This window comes from Lipotes vexillifer, unplaced genomic scaffold (genome assembly GCF_000442215.2).
Source record: "Lipotes vexillifer unplaced genomic scaffold, Lipotes_vexillifer_v1.1 scaffold238, whole genome shotgun sequence".
Lineage (NCBI taxonomy): Eukaryota > Metazoa > Chordata > Mammalia > Artiodactyla > Lipotidae > Lipotes > Lipotes vexillifer.
In genome coordinates, this window is record NW_006785665.1 from 2731828 (window position 1) to 2748951 (window position 17124).

At 56.7% G+C, this 17124-nt stretch overlaps 2 protein-coding genes across 2 annotated transcripts; both read left to right on the forward strand.

Annotated features, from left to right (window-relative positions):
- Window positions 1–170: 170 nt before the first annotated feature.
- Window positions 171–4010, forward strand: PYGO2 (pygopus family PHD finger 2). The gene is made up of 3 exons (XM_007457984.1): window positions 171–475; window positions 923–972; window positions 1643–4010. Exons 1-3 carry the CDS (start codon window positions 373–375, stop codon window positions 2708–2710), a joined length of 1221 nt encoding a protein of 406 aa, XP_007458046.1. The 5' UTR covers window positions 171–372; the 3' UTR covers window positions 2711–4010.
- Window positions 4011–7762: 3752 nt separating this feature from the next.
- PBXIP1 (PBX homeobox interacting protein 1) lies at window positions 7763–15325 on the forward strand. The gene is made up of 10 exons (XM_007457983.1): window positions 7763–7813; window positions 9568–9694; window positions 9951–10015; window positions 10074–10254; window positions 11905–12138; window positions 12267–12290; window positions 12590–12672; window positions 12757–12888; window positions 13497–14722; window positions 15247–15325. The coding sequence occupies exons 1-10, from the start codon at window positions 7763–7765 to the stop codon at window positions 15323–15325; spliced, it is 2202 nt and encodes a 733-aa protein (XP_007458045.1).
- The last annotated feature ends 1799 nt before the right edge of the window (window positions 15326–17124 follow it).

Consider the following 17124-nt stretch of genomic DNA (forward strand, 5'->3'; position numbering starts at 1 on the left):
CGCCGCCTGCCCTAGTGAGCGGGCACGCGGCGCTCCCGGGCTTGGGACAGCCCCCGCCCCAGCGTCGTGCCTTGGTACCGCCCTGCCCGCCCGGCGCTCGGGGGAGGGTGTGACCCGGGCCTCGCTCCCCCTCCTTGCCGTGCGCAGTGGTGGCTGCCACGCCGAGTTCCGGTTCCTGTGGCTGCGGCCGCGGGCGGGCGGTGAGGCTGGGCGAGAGTGCAGTTGGACCCCGGGCTCGCCGACCCCGCCTCGCCGCACCTCCGGCTTGCTGCCGCGCGGGGGCCTGCGCCGCCCCAGCCTTCTCTTCCGGGCCATGGTGCAACCCCAGGGCGCGTCCGTCCCCCGCCGCCGCTGACCCCGGTTCCCCACTCCATGGCCGCCTCGGCGCCCTCCCCACCGGACAAGCTGGAGGGAGGTGGCGGCCCCGCACCGCCCCCTGCGCCACCCAGCACCGGGAGGAAGCAGGGCAAGGCCGGTGAGAGCGCTGAGGGGGGCCTGGGGCTGGCGAGGCCGAGAAGTCGGGGACCTCGGAGGGAGGGCTGGCGGGCGGGGGAGGTGGTGATCCTCTGGCTGAGGGCTCTGAAGGGAGGGGAGGCTCAGGTGAAAAGGATGGGTGGGTGAAGCCCTCCAGGGGTTGCGGGCAGGGGTTCACAGATTGCGGATCCTAGAGTTTGGGGCACCTGGAGTTCAGGAGCCACTTGGGAGTCTGAGGGTATCAAGAGATGGGGCGTCTCATTTGAAGGAAGAGGCAGCTGAGAGTGTAGCGTCCAATTTATTTTTCAAAGTGTACCATTGTTAGTATCTGTGAAGTAAATAAACAAGAGTATAATGAAGTTAGAAGAGTTCCTTATATCATGGCTGCGAGAGAGGAGGTTGGGGAAACTTCAGGGAAACTTGTGTCTGCGTTTTACTACTTTTCCAGGTTTGCAAATGAAGAGCCCAGAAAAGAAGCGAAGGAAGTCAAATACTCAGGTGAATGGTGGTTGGTGGTGGGGGTAATTCCTAGTAGCCCCTTTGGGTGCTCTGCTCTGCCCCTCCAATGTCTCTACTTTGCGTAAACCGCGGGGAGAAGAGAAAGTTGTCTTTCTTGTTCTGTTTCTGGTCCTTTCCTTCAACTTCATAACAGAGTTTAGGGATAGGGGTGGGGATGAGATGGTTTGACCAAAGGTCTTATCAGTCAGGATTAGAATCATTCTCTCCCCTGTTTGTGCTGTCCTGTTTCCCACATGATGATAACAGCTACCACTTACTGAACCTTTTCTAAGTGTCAGGGATTGTGCTAAAATGCTTTTAACAGTTTGGGGAGATGGGCACTGTCACTATTTTACAGATGAGGAATCTGAGGCTTAAAAAAGTTAAATGCCTGTGCCAGGGCCTTGAAGTTACTCAGTGTCAGAGCTAGGATTCCAGCATAGTTTTGCCTGTTTTCAAAACCCAGTTACTGCACTATGCTGGTTCTGCTCTCCACTCTCAGTTTTTTTCTTGCATTCTAAGGTCCATCTTGATTTAAGTTCTGAGCTGGCCAGTACCAGCCTCCAAAAATGTGTATTGTGTTTCTGATGCTCTCTTGGTTTAGCTCTCCGTCTCCCTCCATGACCCTCTTTCCCTCCATGACCCCCTTTCCCCCCTCTTTTCCCCCCAGGGCCCTGCATACTCACATCTGACGGAGTTTGCGCCACCCCCGACTCCCATGGTCGATCACCTGGTCGCATCCAACCCTTTTGAGGATGACTTCGGAGCCCCTAAGGTGGGGGGCGCAGCCCCTCCATTCCTGGGCAGTCCTGTCCCCTTTGGGGGCTTCCGTGTACAGGGGGGCATGGCAGGCCAGGTACCCCCAGGCTATGGCACTGGGGCTGGAGGAGGCCCCCAGCCTCTTCGTCGACAGCCCCCCCCTTTCCCTCCCAACCCCATGGGCCCTGCTTTCAACATGCCCCCACAGGGCCCTGGCTACCCTCCCCCAGGCAACATGAACTTTCCCAGCCAACCCTTCAACCAGCCTCTGGGTCAAAACTTTAGCCCGCCTGGTGGGCAGATGATGCCAGGCCCCGTGGGGGGATTTGGCCCCATGATCTCACCCACCATGGGACAGCCTCCCAGAGGGGAACTGGGCCCCCCTTCTCTCCCTCAACGCTTTGCCCAGCCAGGGGCACCTTTTGGTCCTTCTCCTCTCCAGAGACCTGGTCAGGGCCTCCCCAGCTTGCCCCCCAACACAAGTCCCTTCCCTGGTCCAGACCCTGGCTTTCCTGGCCCTGGTGGTGAGGATGGGGGGAAACCCTTAAATCCACCTGCTTCCACTGCTTTTCCCCAGGAGCCCCACTCAGGCTCCCCGGCTGCTGCTGTTAATGGAAATCAGCCCAGTTTCCCCCCAAACAGCAGTGGGCGGGGTGGGGGCACCCCAGATGCCAATAGCCTGGCACCCCCTGGCAAGACAAGTGCGGGCTCAGGGCCCCAGCCTCCCCCAGGCCTGGTGTATCCATGTGGTGCCTGTCGGAGTGAGGTGAACGACGACCAAGATGCCATTCTGTGTGAGGCTTCCTGCCAGAAGTGGTTCCACCGCGAGTGCACGGGCATGACTGAGAGCGCCTATGGGTTGCTGACCACTGAGGCCTCTGCTGTCTGGGCCTGCGATCTCTGCCTCAAGACCAAGGAGATCCAGTCTGTCTACATCCGCGAGGGCATGGGGCAGCTGGTGGCTGCTAACGATGGGTGATGCTGGCGAGGTGCCCAGGAAGTGCATACATTCCTCCCTGCTCTTCCAGGGTGGTTGTTTTCCTGTCTGGCTCTTGGTCCTTGTTTCCACTGGCTTCCCATCCCCATGGGGCAGAAAAGGAACTGAGATGGGCAGGCAGAAGAGCCTGGATTGCTCACTTTTCTGGAAACTTACGTGTTGAGATCTACAGAGGTCCAGGAAACCAAAGCCCTGCCAAGCAGAGCCATTTTTGGTGGCTATCTGGAGGCCTAGGGGTGTGGCTGCAAGAGAAAAGAGGCTGGAGGAAGATCTGAAGGGCAGGGGTGTCCCCTCTACAGATGATGGATACCCCCAACACCTGTGCCTAACGCTCCTATCTAGCCCCCCAGCCCCAGCCTTAGTTTTTGGAGTCCAGTATTAAAGGTTTCTGGCCAGAGGAGTTGGGGGTCTCTTCCCATCTCTGCAGTAGCCCTTTCATGGGTGCTGGGAAACAGCTTTAGAGAATAAATGGAGATTTCCCCTTTTCTTACCTTCCCCTTGCCTCCTCCAAGACCTACCCAACTCCTCCCCCCTCAGAGAACCAAATAGCTTGAAGAAGCAGGAGAGTACGTGGCTATGGCAGTTTCTTGGTAATTTGGGGCTTCAAGACAGTTGGTAAGAGATGCTGTCAGGACATATCTTCCTCATACCAAAGTCACTGGTCCTTTCTCAGACTCTCTTGTGCTTTTTCCCTAATGACAATATTTTTGCTAAAAATTGGGGTATGTGGTCTGACAGAGCAGAATATTTGATGTTTGGACTGTCCTGGAAGCCTGGACTCTGGCTGTACACGCACCCCCCCCCCCCCACCTTCTCCACTCTGTTGCACATTATTCGCAGCGCTGGTCTTCAACTTTTGGCGCCCTTACTTCCCTGCTTCCCTAGCTTGATTGAAGGAAAGCTTGAAGAGGTGCAGAGCCCTTATACCTCATTTTTTCTCCTGATGAAAGGATCCCTGTCCCTGCCTGTGGGTGGGGAGGTGGCAGGACCCTTATTGCCATGGTACTAAAATGCAATCCAGAGCCTGGATGTTTTTTGTTTCTCTCTTTCCCGGCTATTCTTTATATCTTCTCTGGCCTGGTGATCTAGCTGTTCTCATTCCTGTCAGCCAGGGTCCTGCAGTGGGCTTTGTTTTTATTTTATTTTGTAAGCACTGCCTGCCAGAGATGGGCCAGCGGCCTGAGCAGGAGCCCCTCACAGCTGCTGTCTCTTTCTTACAGCTTGTGCACACATTCCTCAGTGGGGTGGGGAAGGCAGGCTTGGGGTGTGGCCCTGAGAGGAGCTGGTGTTCCTCCGACCCCACTTCTCCCGGGACCCTAGGGTGTGAAGAGAAGACAAAGGTATACTGCAGAACTCTTTTGCCTGCCCAGGTGTAGCATGCAGCCTCTGAGGCTGTGAGAAAGAAGGGAGAGGCCTCTGGGCCTCTCTCCTCCAGTGTTCCCTGCCATGGAACAGCAGAGATGGCAGCCCCCCCCCATCACTGCTGAGCTTTCTGTTGTGTTTGTGGTTCTGTTTGCCCCTCTTTTATCGGTTGCTATTTTTGTGGCCTCGCCCATCTCTGCATTTGGTAAGATGGCTCTTGCCGGGGTGGGTGGAGGCGTGTCTGCTCAGTCCCTCTCCCCCTCTCAGTCCACTGCTTTTTGGAAGGAAGCGGGGGTGGCAGAGATGTGGTGGGGAAAGTTTTGTACGGTTGGGTTAATAAAATGACTTGGAAAATCCAGACCAGGACTCCTTACTGTTGGGGTGTACAGGGTTGGAATGAAGCAGTCACTGCTGGTCAGGATGGTTGCGGGGTGAGGATATGTATCCGTCAGGGTACCTGGAGGTGGGAATGGCAGAAAGACTCAGGGCCCTGTGCTGACCCTGGTACAAGCCGCAGGGCGCAGGGAGGCCTCTCGGCTCCACCTCTCCCCCTGTGTCCCTGCTGCGAGAAACAAGTTTCCTTTCTGAGCATGTTCCTGGGCCAGGCTTGGAGCCAAGCAGGAGCTTTGGCTCCAAGGCTTCAGGGAGACAGCTGCCTTTAGAGCTTCTGGGGTTAGCGCCCGCACTCCCACTCCCGAGTTGTTCGGTTTAGGGGTCAGAGCATAGCTCCAGGGGTGGGGGAAGGGGCTGCCTTGGTCTAGCAGATTTCGATTTTGGATGCTTTTCAGCGCCCCCAGCCCCCTTTAAAAAAAAAAAAGAGCGGCATCCTTAATCTGCACCGGAGCAGGGTAAGGAGAGTGGCAGGAGGGCTATTTCCAACCCATAATTTGCCACTCTCCCCTCCCCCATCCTGCAGCTGTCTCTGTCTGTCCTGGAACCAACCTGGCTCCTTCTCCTGGAGATGTCACGCCTTGCCTTTCAGTTTTGGGTCTTCCCTCCAGAAATTGTTTAGACACTGGGAAAGGAGGGAAGGTGACCCAGGATTCAGTTTGCTGGAAGTCCAGTGTCCCACCGGGAGGTAAGCCCAGGTTTAGGGGCTCGGCAGGTACCCCCTCTCCACCCCTGGCCCTCAAGTTTAGCTGTTATTGGCCAAAAGTTTCCGCCCCCTCAGGGAACTTGACTTTCCATTGGCCAGTCCTTAGTCACATGACCTTCCTTTCTTGGGGCTGTGAAGCTGGAGAGCCAGCAACAAGTTCAGCTGAAGACTGAAGCAAGAGCTGGGTCAGGTAATGCCATAGCGGGGAAGGGGCCATAGATCTCCGTAAGAGAGGAAGGATGGAGGAGAGGAAGGGCAGAACTCTGAAGGGTTGGGCCCCACCGAGGATCTGCAGAGCTGTTTGTTACTTCTGGGCCGGCGGAAGGGGGATCATGGGCGGCCGTCTCCAAAACAGAAACTTGCTCTGGTTCCCCCAGACAAGTCCTAGGTCCTTTGCATTAGAGGTTTGGGGGCACAACTCTTAGAGGGGTTGAAATTAGCCGGATGAGACTTCCCAGCTTTGTACAGAGAGGGAGAGCTCCCCCTTTAGCTGTCTTTTAGAAACAGCACAAGTCCCTGACAGTCCTTACAGGACGTTTTTGTTGAATCCTGCCTGAATGAAAAGAGAGGGAGTAGTGAGGAGGGGGTGGAGGTGGGTTTTCTTCCAAGAGGTTGATGAGAAGAAAGAGATCTGAAAATAGCAGGGAAGGGTGGAGATTAAACAGCAGAAGGAACTTCCTAATAAGGCAGTGAGATGCTGGCTTGGGAGAACTGGGAGATCTTTTGCAATGCTGGGTGAACCCAACCAAGAGAGAGATATCAACCAGGGTTTGGAACAGACTGTCTTCTGTTCGGGTCTCAGAAGTGTTTGTCTTCTTGACCCAAATACCGTTGCTGGTTTCCATGGAAACAGTGTGTCTGACATCACCCTGGTTGCCATGGTGCCTGGTTCTGGAGGACCTGAGCAGGCTGTACACAGCCAGGGATAAACAGGGACTTCAGACCAAGCTGCTGCTACTTCCTTCCTGCCACCACCTGTTAAGAGTCACACGCAGCAACTGGGGATGGGGAGATGGTGACAGAATGGCGGGGTTGGGGCCTGAGACCAGAAGGCAGCACAGTGATGGTTCTGTGGATGCCTGTAGAAACCGGCCAGGGGTGTCCTGTTGGACGTGGTGTGGGGAAGTCACTGCAGCCATTCTCCTGTCTCCTTGTGGGATGGGTGCATGTGTCTGGGAGGCATGGGTATTGGGGGATGCTGTGAGGGGTCCTTCATCTGTCCTGGGCTTGGATCTTGATTGGCAAGGGCCACAGGAGGTTTTTAGGGCACCATGTAGGACTCACACTAGCTCAAACAGAAGGGGGAATTGTGGTGGTTTCCCAAGGTAGAACTGCCACACTTCTACCCCAGCCTCACTTCCTTTTCCCAGGGTTTCCTTTCAGAGTCCTTTTCCACTTGCCACCTTTCTAGTCCGTCAACAAGCAGTCGTGTAGTCTCCTCTAAAGGATCACAATCCCAGATTCGAGGGGGTCAGCTCCTCTATCCCTCCACCTTTATGCCAGGTCCCAATTGCCAGCCTGGGGGAATAGTCTAGGCCATGGATGGAGGGGTAGGTCCTTCTCTTCTTATCCTGCCTTGTGTCAGGCTTTGGAAGCTGGAGTAACTTCCCACGCCCACCCGGCCAAGTCAGAGCAGATTAGCAGGGGTTAGGACCACAACCCTGATTTTTGTCCATGTTTTGCAAACTGTAAACTGCTTTATACATGATAGCTGCCATAAATCCCTTTTGCCAGTCACCTTCAAGTTCCCTAAGATGAAATTCTGAAGTTTACTAAGAAGGGAAACAACTTAGAACGGAGAGTGAGAGTGACAAAGAGATTTACTAAAGGTACATTGAGGTGGATCTAAGCTATGCCAGTTCTCAATCCTGGCTGCAAATGAGAATCATTTGGGAGATTAAAAAAAAAATCCTTCCCTGAGCCTGACCCTTGAACACAGTTGTATCAGAACCTTAGGTGATTCCATTGTGCAGCCAGTGTACAAGACCCCTGAACTAGACCACAGAAAGGACTTATGGTGGGTGATGGGTGGGTGACTTGGGGGTGAAGGAGGCCATTGAGTCTTCTTTTCTAGGCTCTGGGGAAGAAGGTGGTGATTATGGGGGAGGTGAAGGGAGGGCTGGGTTGTTCCTCACTCTTTTTAGCTGTTCATCGTTGGCAAGTCATGTCAGCCAATTTTTTGGCCTTAATTTCCCTTCATTTTCCCTGACTATAACATGAGAGAGTTGGCCTGGATTTTTCCCAAAGCCCTTCCAGCCCTATGCTTCTCTGACCTTTCAAGGTCAGTTCTGTTTCCCAGTTTACCAAGGGCTCTTTCGGTCCCTGGCAGAGGCAGGCTTCACTGTGGCTGTTGGTACGTTCTGCTTTGAAAGGCAAATACTGCCCAGAAGAGCTGAGGTGTTGGGGTCAGAAGACTGGAACCAGGCTGGTTGTGGAAGTGGCTGCCCAGCCCTTAAACCTTGGAACCCGGTTGAGGCTGCTATCTCCATCCTGCCTCCCCTGAAGGGAGCTGGGGTCCTTAAGAAAGACTTTCTCTGCAGGTGGCAGCCTCAGTAGCCTTGGGGACCTCAGCAACTATGGCCTCCTGCCCAGACTCGGACAATAGCTGGGTGCTTGCCGGCTCAGAGGTAGGAAAAGCAGGCCTGGGAGCCACATGGAATGGGGGTTCCTGCAGGGCTGGGCTGCTTGCTGGGTCTGTCCCCTTCCTTGGTCTTGGTGATCATGTGCATCACCTCCTGCTGGCTGTGAGAGGAACTCCAGTGGCAGGGAGAAGGCCATCAGGCCCCAGGAGTCAGGTGTTGGGACTTGGACCACGCCTTGAAAGAAGGAAATTGCTGGGGTAAGCTGTGAGGAGCAGGGAAGATATTCTGGTGGGGAGACCAGCATGAGCAAAGGTTCTGAGGCAACAATGGGAGAGCCGTGTTGGGGGAGACCAAGGAGGTCCGTTGGAGGAGGTGGAGACATGGGTCAGACGGTGTTGAAGTGAGGTTGGGCCAGAGCCTGGGAACCACCAGAAGAAGCCTGAGAGGCCTGGCTCAGGCATTCAGGCCTCCTCTTTGATGGGAAATCATGGAAGGGCTCTGAGCTGGAGGGAGTCAGTACCATCACTGCCTTGGGCAGAGGGTGCAGCCACTGTGTGGGCTGGGCGGGAACTGGGGGAGAGCGTTTTGAAGGTCCTGCAGTCCAGGTTGTAGTTGGCGGAGCGGGATCCCAGTAGACCGCTGTGCCCTGAAGCCACTGAGAAGGGGGCCAGCGGGATTGGGGGCCTGAGTGTCTGGTGAAGGTTTATCAAGGGCTTGGTATGTTCGTACCGCAGGGAGGGAAGAAGGTGAGGAGCTTGAGTTAAAGGCGTCGGGTTTGAGTGGCCTTGAGGAGACCAGTTGGGGGTGAGGGAGCTGCCCTCAGGATGATGCTGGAGCAGGACCCATGGACTAGGGCTGGCCGGCAGAGGGGACGGACACCATGCTCCCAGCGGGAGCCCTGGCGCCCTGTTGAGGTGCCTTTGCTGACAGCTGGGGTACCTTGGGCCAGTCGTTTCACCTCTCTGTCCTCCCCTGTAAAAGGGGAGTTGTGATTCTTGCCTGGTAGGAGGGGCCATGAGAAAAAAGTGACTTGAAAATTGTAAAGAAACATACTAAGGTCAAGAATTATTCTTGGAAGGATAGCGGGAGCCGTGGATGGGATGAGCGGGCGGTGGGCCTGTCAAGGGGGCATAGGCAGAGAAAGGAGAGGCCGTGGCTGGACGGCCGGGCCGAGAGCACCTTGGGAGACAGTCTGGCTGTGGCTGGGGTGAGTCACGTTTCTGTCAGCTCCTGGGAGAGGAGTGTGTGGGGAGGGGGGAAAGGCCAGAAAAGCTTGGAAGATGTAACTAGAGTGGGTGGCCCGTTCTGAGGGCAACTGTGAGGAAGCCTGCGGCGGTCGGGACCGTGATCCTTAGGCATCCAGGGGACTTTGTTGTCTTGCCATCTTCCCACCTTCCAACCAATAACTGAGTTGGTCACTTGTGGGGAGGGAGACCCAGGCTCTAGCCGGCTTCTCTGGGGAGGTGGGGGGCACCAGGTTTGTACAGTGGTCCACCGCCTTGATCCAGTGGTGCTTCCCCATTTAACAGAAACTTGGCCTCCGAAAGTTCTCAGAGCAGCAAGTGAGGTTAGGGAATGGCCGAACACTGCGTAGAGCTGAGATGCTGCAGTGCCAGCTGACCCCCGCCCCATCCCCACTTTGGAGCAGCCCACTACTGAGTGTATTATATTTTTGTGAGATGTGGGTTGAGGTCCCTGAGCAGTGCGGCTGGTCCCAGGCACGCCAGTAGAGCACCCCTTGGTTTCGTCCTGCTGTCCTTCCTCTGGAGCAGCCCTTCTGCTTCTGCCCCTCCCCCCAGAACCTGCCTGTGGAGACCCTGGGCCCTGAATCCAGGATGGACCTAGAATCTGAGAGAGCTCCCCAGGCCCCTTGGAGCCCCTCCAAGGCAGCTGCTGAGGAATTAGCTGGGACCTTGGATGGAGAAGGTAACAGGGCCCTACTGAGGGTGGGGTGCAGCCACCTCTCCTCCATGTTCTGGTGTTTCCCAGTTTCCTCAGGGAGAGGGAGGCTGGTTGGTCTTATTTCTGGCATTAATCTCAATTTAAAACCTTCCCTCATTCTACCCTGGCTTTCTCCTTCCCCTTCCAACTTGGTTGGGGCCTGTGGGAGCCAGAGGGCCGTGTAGCACATTCTGTTGCGGAGGGTAGTGGTGTTTCTCCTTAGCCTTTTCTCCTGCCACAGAGACCCTGTTCCAGAGTGAGAGCTCCCAGGCCAGGCCCATTCTGCCAGAGGAGACTGAGGCCAAGGTGAGGACCTTCACTGGGGGAAGGGGAGGAAATGGGGAGGGCTGGGAGCTGCTCACAGCTGTGTCTGCATCAGGGTGTCCTGGAAGGTGATGATCGTGGAATGGAGTCCCCTGGCTCAGGAGACACAGAGGTCCAGGGAGACTTGGAGGAGACCCCCGAGGCGGTGGGCCTGGGACTGGACACACAGGACCTGGAGGATCAGAGTCCCCCCAACAGCCTGCTCTCATCCCCCCAAACAGGTGAGAGTTCTCCTTGTCTCCCCCTGTCACTATCCTTCTAGAAGGTGTGGGAGTGGGAGTAGATATCGCTACTGAGCACAGCTCTGGGCCAGGCCCTAGGACTTAGCAGCTTGGTGGCCTCCTTAAATTGTATCAGTGAAACCTCACCACCACCCCTGGGGACACTGAGGCTCAGGTTAAGTCACACAGCAGGTAAGTGGCAGGGCCTAGGTCTGGTCAACTCTTTTGTCTCTGCCGTGGGGCCTCCTCTTTTCTTGCCTCTAGATGCAACTCTCATTCCCTGAGTCCCTTCCATGTGTCAGCTCTGGGGAAGGAGGTTGGCTTCATGGCCTATGTAAGAGGTGGACTAGACTGAGCCAAGATGCAAGTCAGACCTATGAGGGGCGCAAAAAAGGAGGGGGAGGGTGGTCAGTCACGGGACAGGTCGAGGGGAAGGGAGAGGCAGGGACAACTGGGGAAAGGGCCACACTGGAGGTGTCACTTGAGTGGAGCCTTGAGCAAAGAGTAGGATTTTAGTCGGTAGGGTAGGAGGAAGAGAACATTCCAGGCCAAGGCTGCATCATCAACAACGGGTTGGGGCCCCCTGTCCTGTGCTGAGGAGGCTGCTTCCAGCGCTGGTGGCAGAGGAGTGTATGAGTCCATCTCTGTTGAGGGGTGACAGGGTGGAGGGGGAGGCCGGGGGCTGGGGCCATTTAGGGGGCAACTGACAAAGCCGAGGAAGACCTGAACTAAGGTAGATACAAGGCGAGTGACGTTGAGATGATTAGGTGTCAAATTGTCGAACTGTCTGCGTGTGGGGTGAAGAGGGAGGGCTGAGGTTGGCTAGGTGGGAGCAGTGGCATCTTGCCCTGCAGTGGGGGAACACCAGAAATAACCAGTTTGAAGGGCAATGTGTTGAGTGTTTGGTCCCCAGGGACACCCAGGTGGGAGTGGCCAGGAGGCGGTCAGACAGACGTCCACGCCTGGAGCTCCAGGGAGGCCAGGTTGGGAGTTACTGATGAGGGACTCATCTGCTCTGCGGGGAGGCCAGTGGGGTGGGTGAGATAGCAGGTGACTGTGTGTACCGTGAGAAGAGCAGAAAAGCAGAAATGGTGCCAGGGGGACCTCTGCCTCTATGACCAGGAAGAGCCAGGGACTGAGCGGAGGCACTGGGAAGGAGTGGCCAGGGTTCGGGCAGAACCCAGAGCCGGGAAGGTGCTCCATGTGAGGCACGTGTGGGAGGAAGGAGTGCACTTTTAGGGTGAAAGCTGCTCTTGTAGTTTGCAGATTGAAAGGACTGGTCTCCTCCCCACCAGACATGGAGAACAAACGTATGGACACCAAGGGGGCAAAGTGGGGTGGCGGTGTGGTGGTGTGATGAATAGGGAGACTGGGATTGACATATATACACTAATATGTGTAAAATAGATAACTAATAAGAACCTGCTGTATAAAAAATAAATAAAATTCAAAAAAAAAGAAAGGACTGGTCTCCCGCCTCCAGACTGGGCGGGGGTGGTCACTGATGCCCTGGCAGACGTGGGCAGGGTCTCCACGTGGCCCCTCTGTGGTCAGGGCTGGGGGCCTCTCGTGTTTGCTTCTGTTTCCCGTCTCTCTGTATGTCCCATCGCTTCCGTTGCTTTACTGCCCTGTCCCCATCCCTTCCTCCAGCTTGGATCAGGGAGGAGGCCCACTGCTCCAGCAGTGAGGACGACACCGACATGGACGTGGAGGGTCTGCGGAGACGGCGGGGCCGGGAGCCCAGCACTCCTCAGCCTGCGGCCCCCCTGGGTGTGGAGGACCAGGCCGGGGGTGAGGGTGCGGGCAGGGAGCTGGGCATCTCCCTCAACATGTGTCTCCTCGGGGCCCTGGTTCTGCTGGGCCTGGGGATCCTCCTCTTCTCCGGTGAGTGGTGCCTCTCCTGATGAGGCCTTAAGCCTCCACTCTGGCCCCTTCTGCCCTCCTGCCGCACTTTCACTCCATTCCACCCCCTCCTCTGAGGGCCTGACCAGACTCCTCTGTCTCCATTTCAGGTGGTCTCTCAGAGGCTGAAAGTGGTGAGTGAGGACGGGCCCTGACTGGTTCGTGTCTGTCCCCTTCCAGCCCTGAGGGAGGCTGATGGGGGCAGTTCTCTGGGTCAGGAGTAGGGATGCTGGGGGCTGTACATTTTTTGCTCAGTTATAGGTCTTGTCAGCTATTCAGGGTGACCCTTGACCCTTCACCTCGCTGGACTCTCAGCCATAGGGCGGGTCCAGGGCAGGAGGGTGACTGTGTGTGTTGGGGGGGTGGGAGGTGGCGGGGGAGGAGAGGGCCCTGTGTGCCTTGGGGCCAGTTTCAGGATTTCACTTTCCCACAGGGCCCATGGAGGAAGCAGACCTGCAGGTCTTCCCAGATACCGGCTCGGATACTGAGATGCTGGAGGCTGAGGGGGACGGGCAGGCATGTGTGACACTCTCCAATGGTGTGAGGGGCCTGGTGGGGGAGATTCAGGGCTGCGGGGGTGACTGGCTCCTTTGCCCTTAGGATGGGCTAAAGCAGCAGCTGCAGACCTCAGCGCCCCCTGACAGTGTTCCCAGCCTGCAGAACATGGCCCTTCTGCTGGACAAGCTGGCCAAGGAGAACCAGGATATCCGGCTGCTGCAGGCCCAGCTGCAGGTGGGCACAAGCGGGAGGGGGTGGGCTACACATCCTCCCTAGGCCAGGGGTTTGTCTGTCCTAGTGTCCTCCCCCAAAAGAAGTTTCCTGTATTTACCCACACACCTTGATCCCCTCCCTTTCCCACTATAGTGAAGTCATCTTCTCAGTTCTCTGTTCATGTCCTGCATGCTAAGGGTTAGGCCAGGACTGGCATACCTGCTTCACGTGGCATGCCTCCTCTGCTTGACTGGCATGGTCCGCCTGGAGCATTGTGTGGAGAAGGATTTGAAGAACATGCCAAAGCTCAATGGGAAAGAAGTGCTGGGATCAGTTAGTAATGTCTGCTCTGGGTATGGGAGGTGGAAACTGGGCAACGACAACCACATCTTGGCTATCTTTTGGTGAATTGGAGAAGTGTGTGCTTTAAAAGGACATAGAAGCTGAGGCCTGTGATGGAATTTGGGGATCCCAGGGTCTGGTGAAGGGTGAAGATGGGGCAGGGGATGAGAACCAAATCCTCTGAGTTTCCCAGGCCATAAAGTCTATGATGGAATGGAATCAGGGTAGAAGGCACTGGGGCCGTCCTTGACTCCTCCTTGTGCTCTCCATCCCTACTCCCATTCCAGGCCCAGAAGGAAGAGCTTCAGAGCCTGATCCATCAGCCCAAAGGGCTGGAAGAGGAGAATGCCCGGCTCCGAGGGGCCCTACAGCAGGGCGAGGCCTCCCAGCGGGCCCTGGAGTTAGAGCTGCAGCAGCTGCGGGCCCAGCTCCAGGGCCTGGAGGCTGACTGTGACCGGGGCACAGATGGGGTGTGTCGCTATGGGGGCAGAGGCCTGCGGGCTGGCAAGGTCACCAAGGAGCAAGGCCCAAGGGGGCAGGTGCCAAGCCCTGGCTTCCTGGAGCAGAAGAAACAGCTAGAGGCTGAGGCCCAGTCATTAAGGCAAGAGTTGGAGAGGCAGCGGCAGCTGCTGGGGTCTGTGCAGCGGGACCTGGAGCAGAGCTTGAGGGATGTGGGCCGAGGGTACCCAGCCCATGCTGGCCTGGCTGAGGTGGGTCACAGGTTGGCCCAGAAGCTGCAGGGCATGGAGAACTGGGGCCAGCGCCCTGGGGTCCCTGCCAATGCCTCAGAGGCCTGGCATCAGGAGCCTCACTTCCAGAGTTCCAGGGAGTGGAGCGGAAAGGAAAAGTGGTGGGATGGGCAGAGGGACCGGAAGACTGACCACTGGAAACATAAGAAGGAGGAATCTGGCCGGGAAAAGAAGAGCTGGGGGGGTGAGGAGGACAGGGAGCTGGCGGGGAGGTGGGAGGAGGGCAAGCCATGGGTGGAGGAGTGGGCCAGCAAGAAGGACGGCAAACAACAGCGTTCTAAGGAGGCCCCCAGGAAAAGTGGGAGCCCCCACTCCTCAAGAGAAAGGCAGAAACACCCTCAGTGGAAGGAGGGGGCTAAAGACAGGCATGACCCCCTGCCACTCTGGGCAGAGCTGTTGAGGCACAAGTACCAGGCACCCCAGGGCTGCTCGGGTGTGCACGAGTGTGCCCGTCAGGAGGGCCTGGCCTTTGGCATAGAGCTGGCCCCTGTGCGGCAACAGGAGCTGGCCTCTCTGCTGAGGACGTACCTGGCGCGGCTGCCCTGGGCCAGGCAACTGACCGAGGAGCTACCCCTTTCTCCTGCTTACTTTGGTGAGGATGGTATCTTCCGCCACGACCGCCTCCGCTTCCGGGACTTTGTAGATGCCTTGGAGGACAGCCTGGAGGAGGTGGCAGTGAGACAGACAGGTGATGATGATGAGGTGGATGACTTTGAGGACTTCATCTTCAGCCACTTCTTTGGAGACAAAGCACTGAAGAAGAGGTGGGCAAGCTGTGGGGGAGTTGGGTCGGTGGGAGCAGGAGGCAGGAGGTGATGGTAGGGGGTGTGGAGGAGCCAGGGCCCTGAGTCGGGGTGGGGTGGCGGGGTGTTCTTCAGTTTGAGGTTTTATCTCTGCTTTTAGGTCTCCCCTCCCCCCTAGCCAGTACTTTTCCTGTCTTCCCTTGGGGTCAGGAAGCTGCCTGTGCTCACCCCAGAGTGGTCCTGGGGAGTCCCCTTTTGCGCTGGGGGGGATTTTTCCTCCCGAGTTACCCTGTACTGCCCATACCTGCAAGAGAGATTGCTTCCCACCTTCCCGCCTGCCCAGCTGGGGCCTTCATCCTGGGAGACCAGGTCTGGCCACACTCCCCTCCCCCGCCCCCCCTATGATTGATGGTGACTGCCTGTGTCGCCTGTCTTAAGAGGAACAGGGTCCCCTCTCCTCAGGGAGCGCCTTCTCATCATGTGGATGTGGTGTTGTTGTCTAAAGGCCTCTTAATGCCCACCTCACCCCCCATGCCTCTCCACAGGTCTGGGAAGGAGAAACACTGGCGGAACCCCAGAGTTGTGGGGCCCAGGGAGGAACACAGCCACCAGCGCCAGGGCTGAGGCCCCGTGCTGTCTGTCCCCTGGGAACCGTTAAACTGCCACCTCCCTTGGCTCGTTTGGTGTCCTTGGATATCCTTCACCGAGGAGAGCGGAAATCACCCAGCCCCAAACTGAAACCACTTTTGCTAGAAAAAGGTCTTAGCTGGACCTGCCTTGCTATCTATGCAAATGTATGCAAATGCTCAGGACCCTGGGCCGTGACCCTTGCAGCCTGATTGTGTCACGCCAGTGTGAAGCGGGGAGGGGAGAGAAGCCTGTTTTTTTGGGGGTGGGGTGGAGGTAGGGGGGATGGGGGCAATTCTAATTCTGAAGCCAGAGAGCTTTCCTCCGTGCGTGTGTGTGTGTGTGCGTGTGTGTGTGTGTGTGTGTCGGGGAGGGGAGGGGAAGGGGGGGAGTGGGCCCCTTGGCTGCACGCACTGACCCGGGCCCCCTGGGATTTGACTAGCCTGGCTGGCTGGGGGCCCAGCATGAGGGCTTCCCCTGGTGTTTTGTTAGATTTGGAAGGAGCTGTCCCCAGGGGTGTAAAACCCCCTTTTAAACCTTGCTGCTCACCTCCCCACGTGAACTGTAGACTCAGATCCCAATAAAATGCTGTTGGAGCTGCGACATTGGGTGGAGGCTCTGTCACTTGGGTCTGTTTCTAAGCACAAGGGACAACCACACCCACCGCCTTGTAGGCACTGGTGCTCACCTTCTCCCATATACTCCTCTCCCAGTCACCTCACCCTTGCAGCAAACCTCAGGCCCTCTTGGGCTGGAGCTCCCCATTTTGCTCACAGCTGCCTTGGCTGCACCCCTGGGAGATGTAGAAATATGCGAATGGGTTTTGGAGTCTGAGCCTCGGGCTCAAATCCAGTTTGAGTGATTTTGGGCAAGTTAATCCCTGGGAGCCTTGGGTTTCTAACCCTCAAAAAAGGGGACTGAGGGGCTGGAGAGGAGATTAAATAAAGCAGTGTAAACCAGATACCTGTCTTGTATTTGGCACTCAAAAGTGATTTCACTCCCTTCAGGGTGTGGAGGAGGGAGGAGAAGGGGACCCCCGACCCACCCCCGCACCTCCCCCAGGATTGGGGAGGTGAGGGAAACACTGGGTGGTGCCTCGGCTCCACATTTGCTCCAGACATCACCTCCCTCACTACTTTAGTACCCCAGATCTTGGACCCCCACCACTCCACTGACTTGGGCCGTCTCTCTGGCTAGCTCTCCCAGGAAGACCCAGATTCCTCTGGGCTTCTCTTTAGGAAGTCCTTCCTGACTGGGATTCTTGATTGGCCTGGAAAGCACCTTGGGAGTGTAGGGGACAGAATGATGGTGTGACTTCAGGCCAGGTCAGAGGAGTGTGTTAGTAAAGCTGAGGGGCCCTGCCCAGAAGGGGTCTGTAAGGGAAGCAAGTGCTTCTGTAACACTACGACTGATGGCCCACTCACTGTTAAAGGGCTTTAAGTGTATTAGCTCATTTAATTCAGCTGTGGGGTGGGGTGGGGCTGGCTGGGCATGGAATGAGGTCCACTCATTCAGCAAACATTTGCAGTCTATTGTGTACCAGAGGCAGTGAGGCACTGAGAATACAGAGGCGTGTTAACGAGTTTATAGTCCAGTGGAGCCTGCTTTCTGCAGCATGAGGGACTGCAGTCAGACCTAAGGAAGAACTTCCTCCAAGGCAGAGGGTCAGTGAAAGGGGGCTTTAGGAAAGGAGGCTTCTATTTCTGGAGAGAGGGTCAGAAGGAGCAAGTACAGGTTGGCCCGGGGCCAGGGTCTGGATTTGGCATCCTGGCTTTGTGGAACATTGTCCACATGAG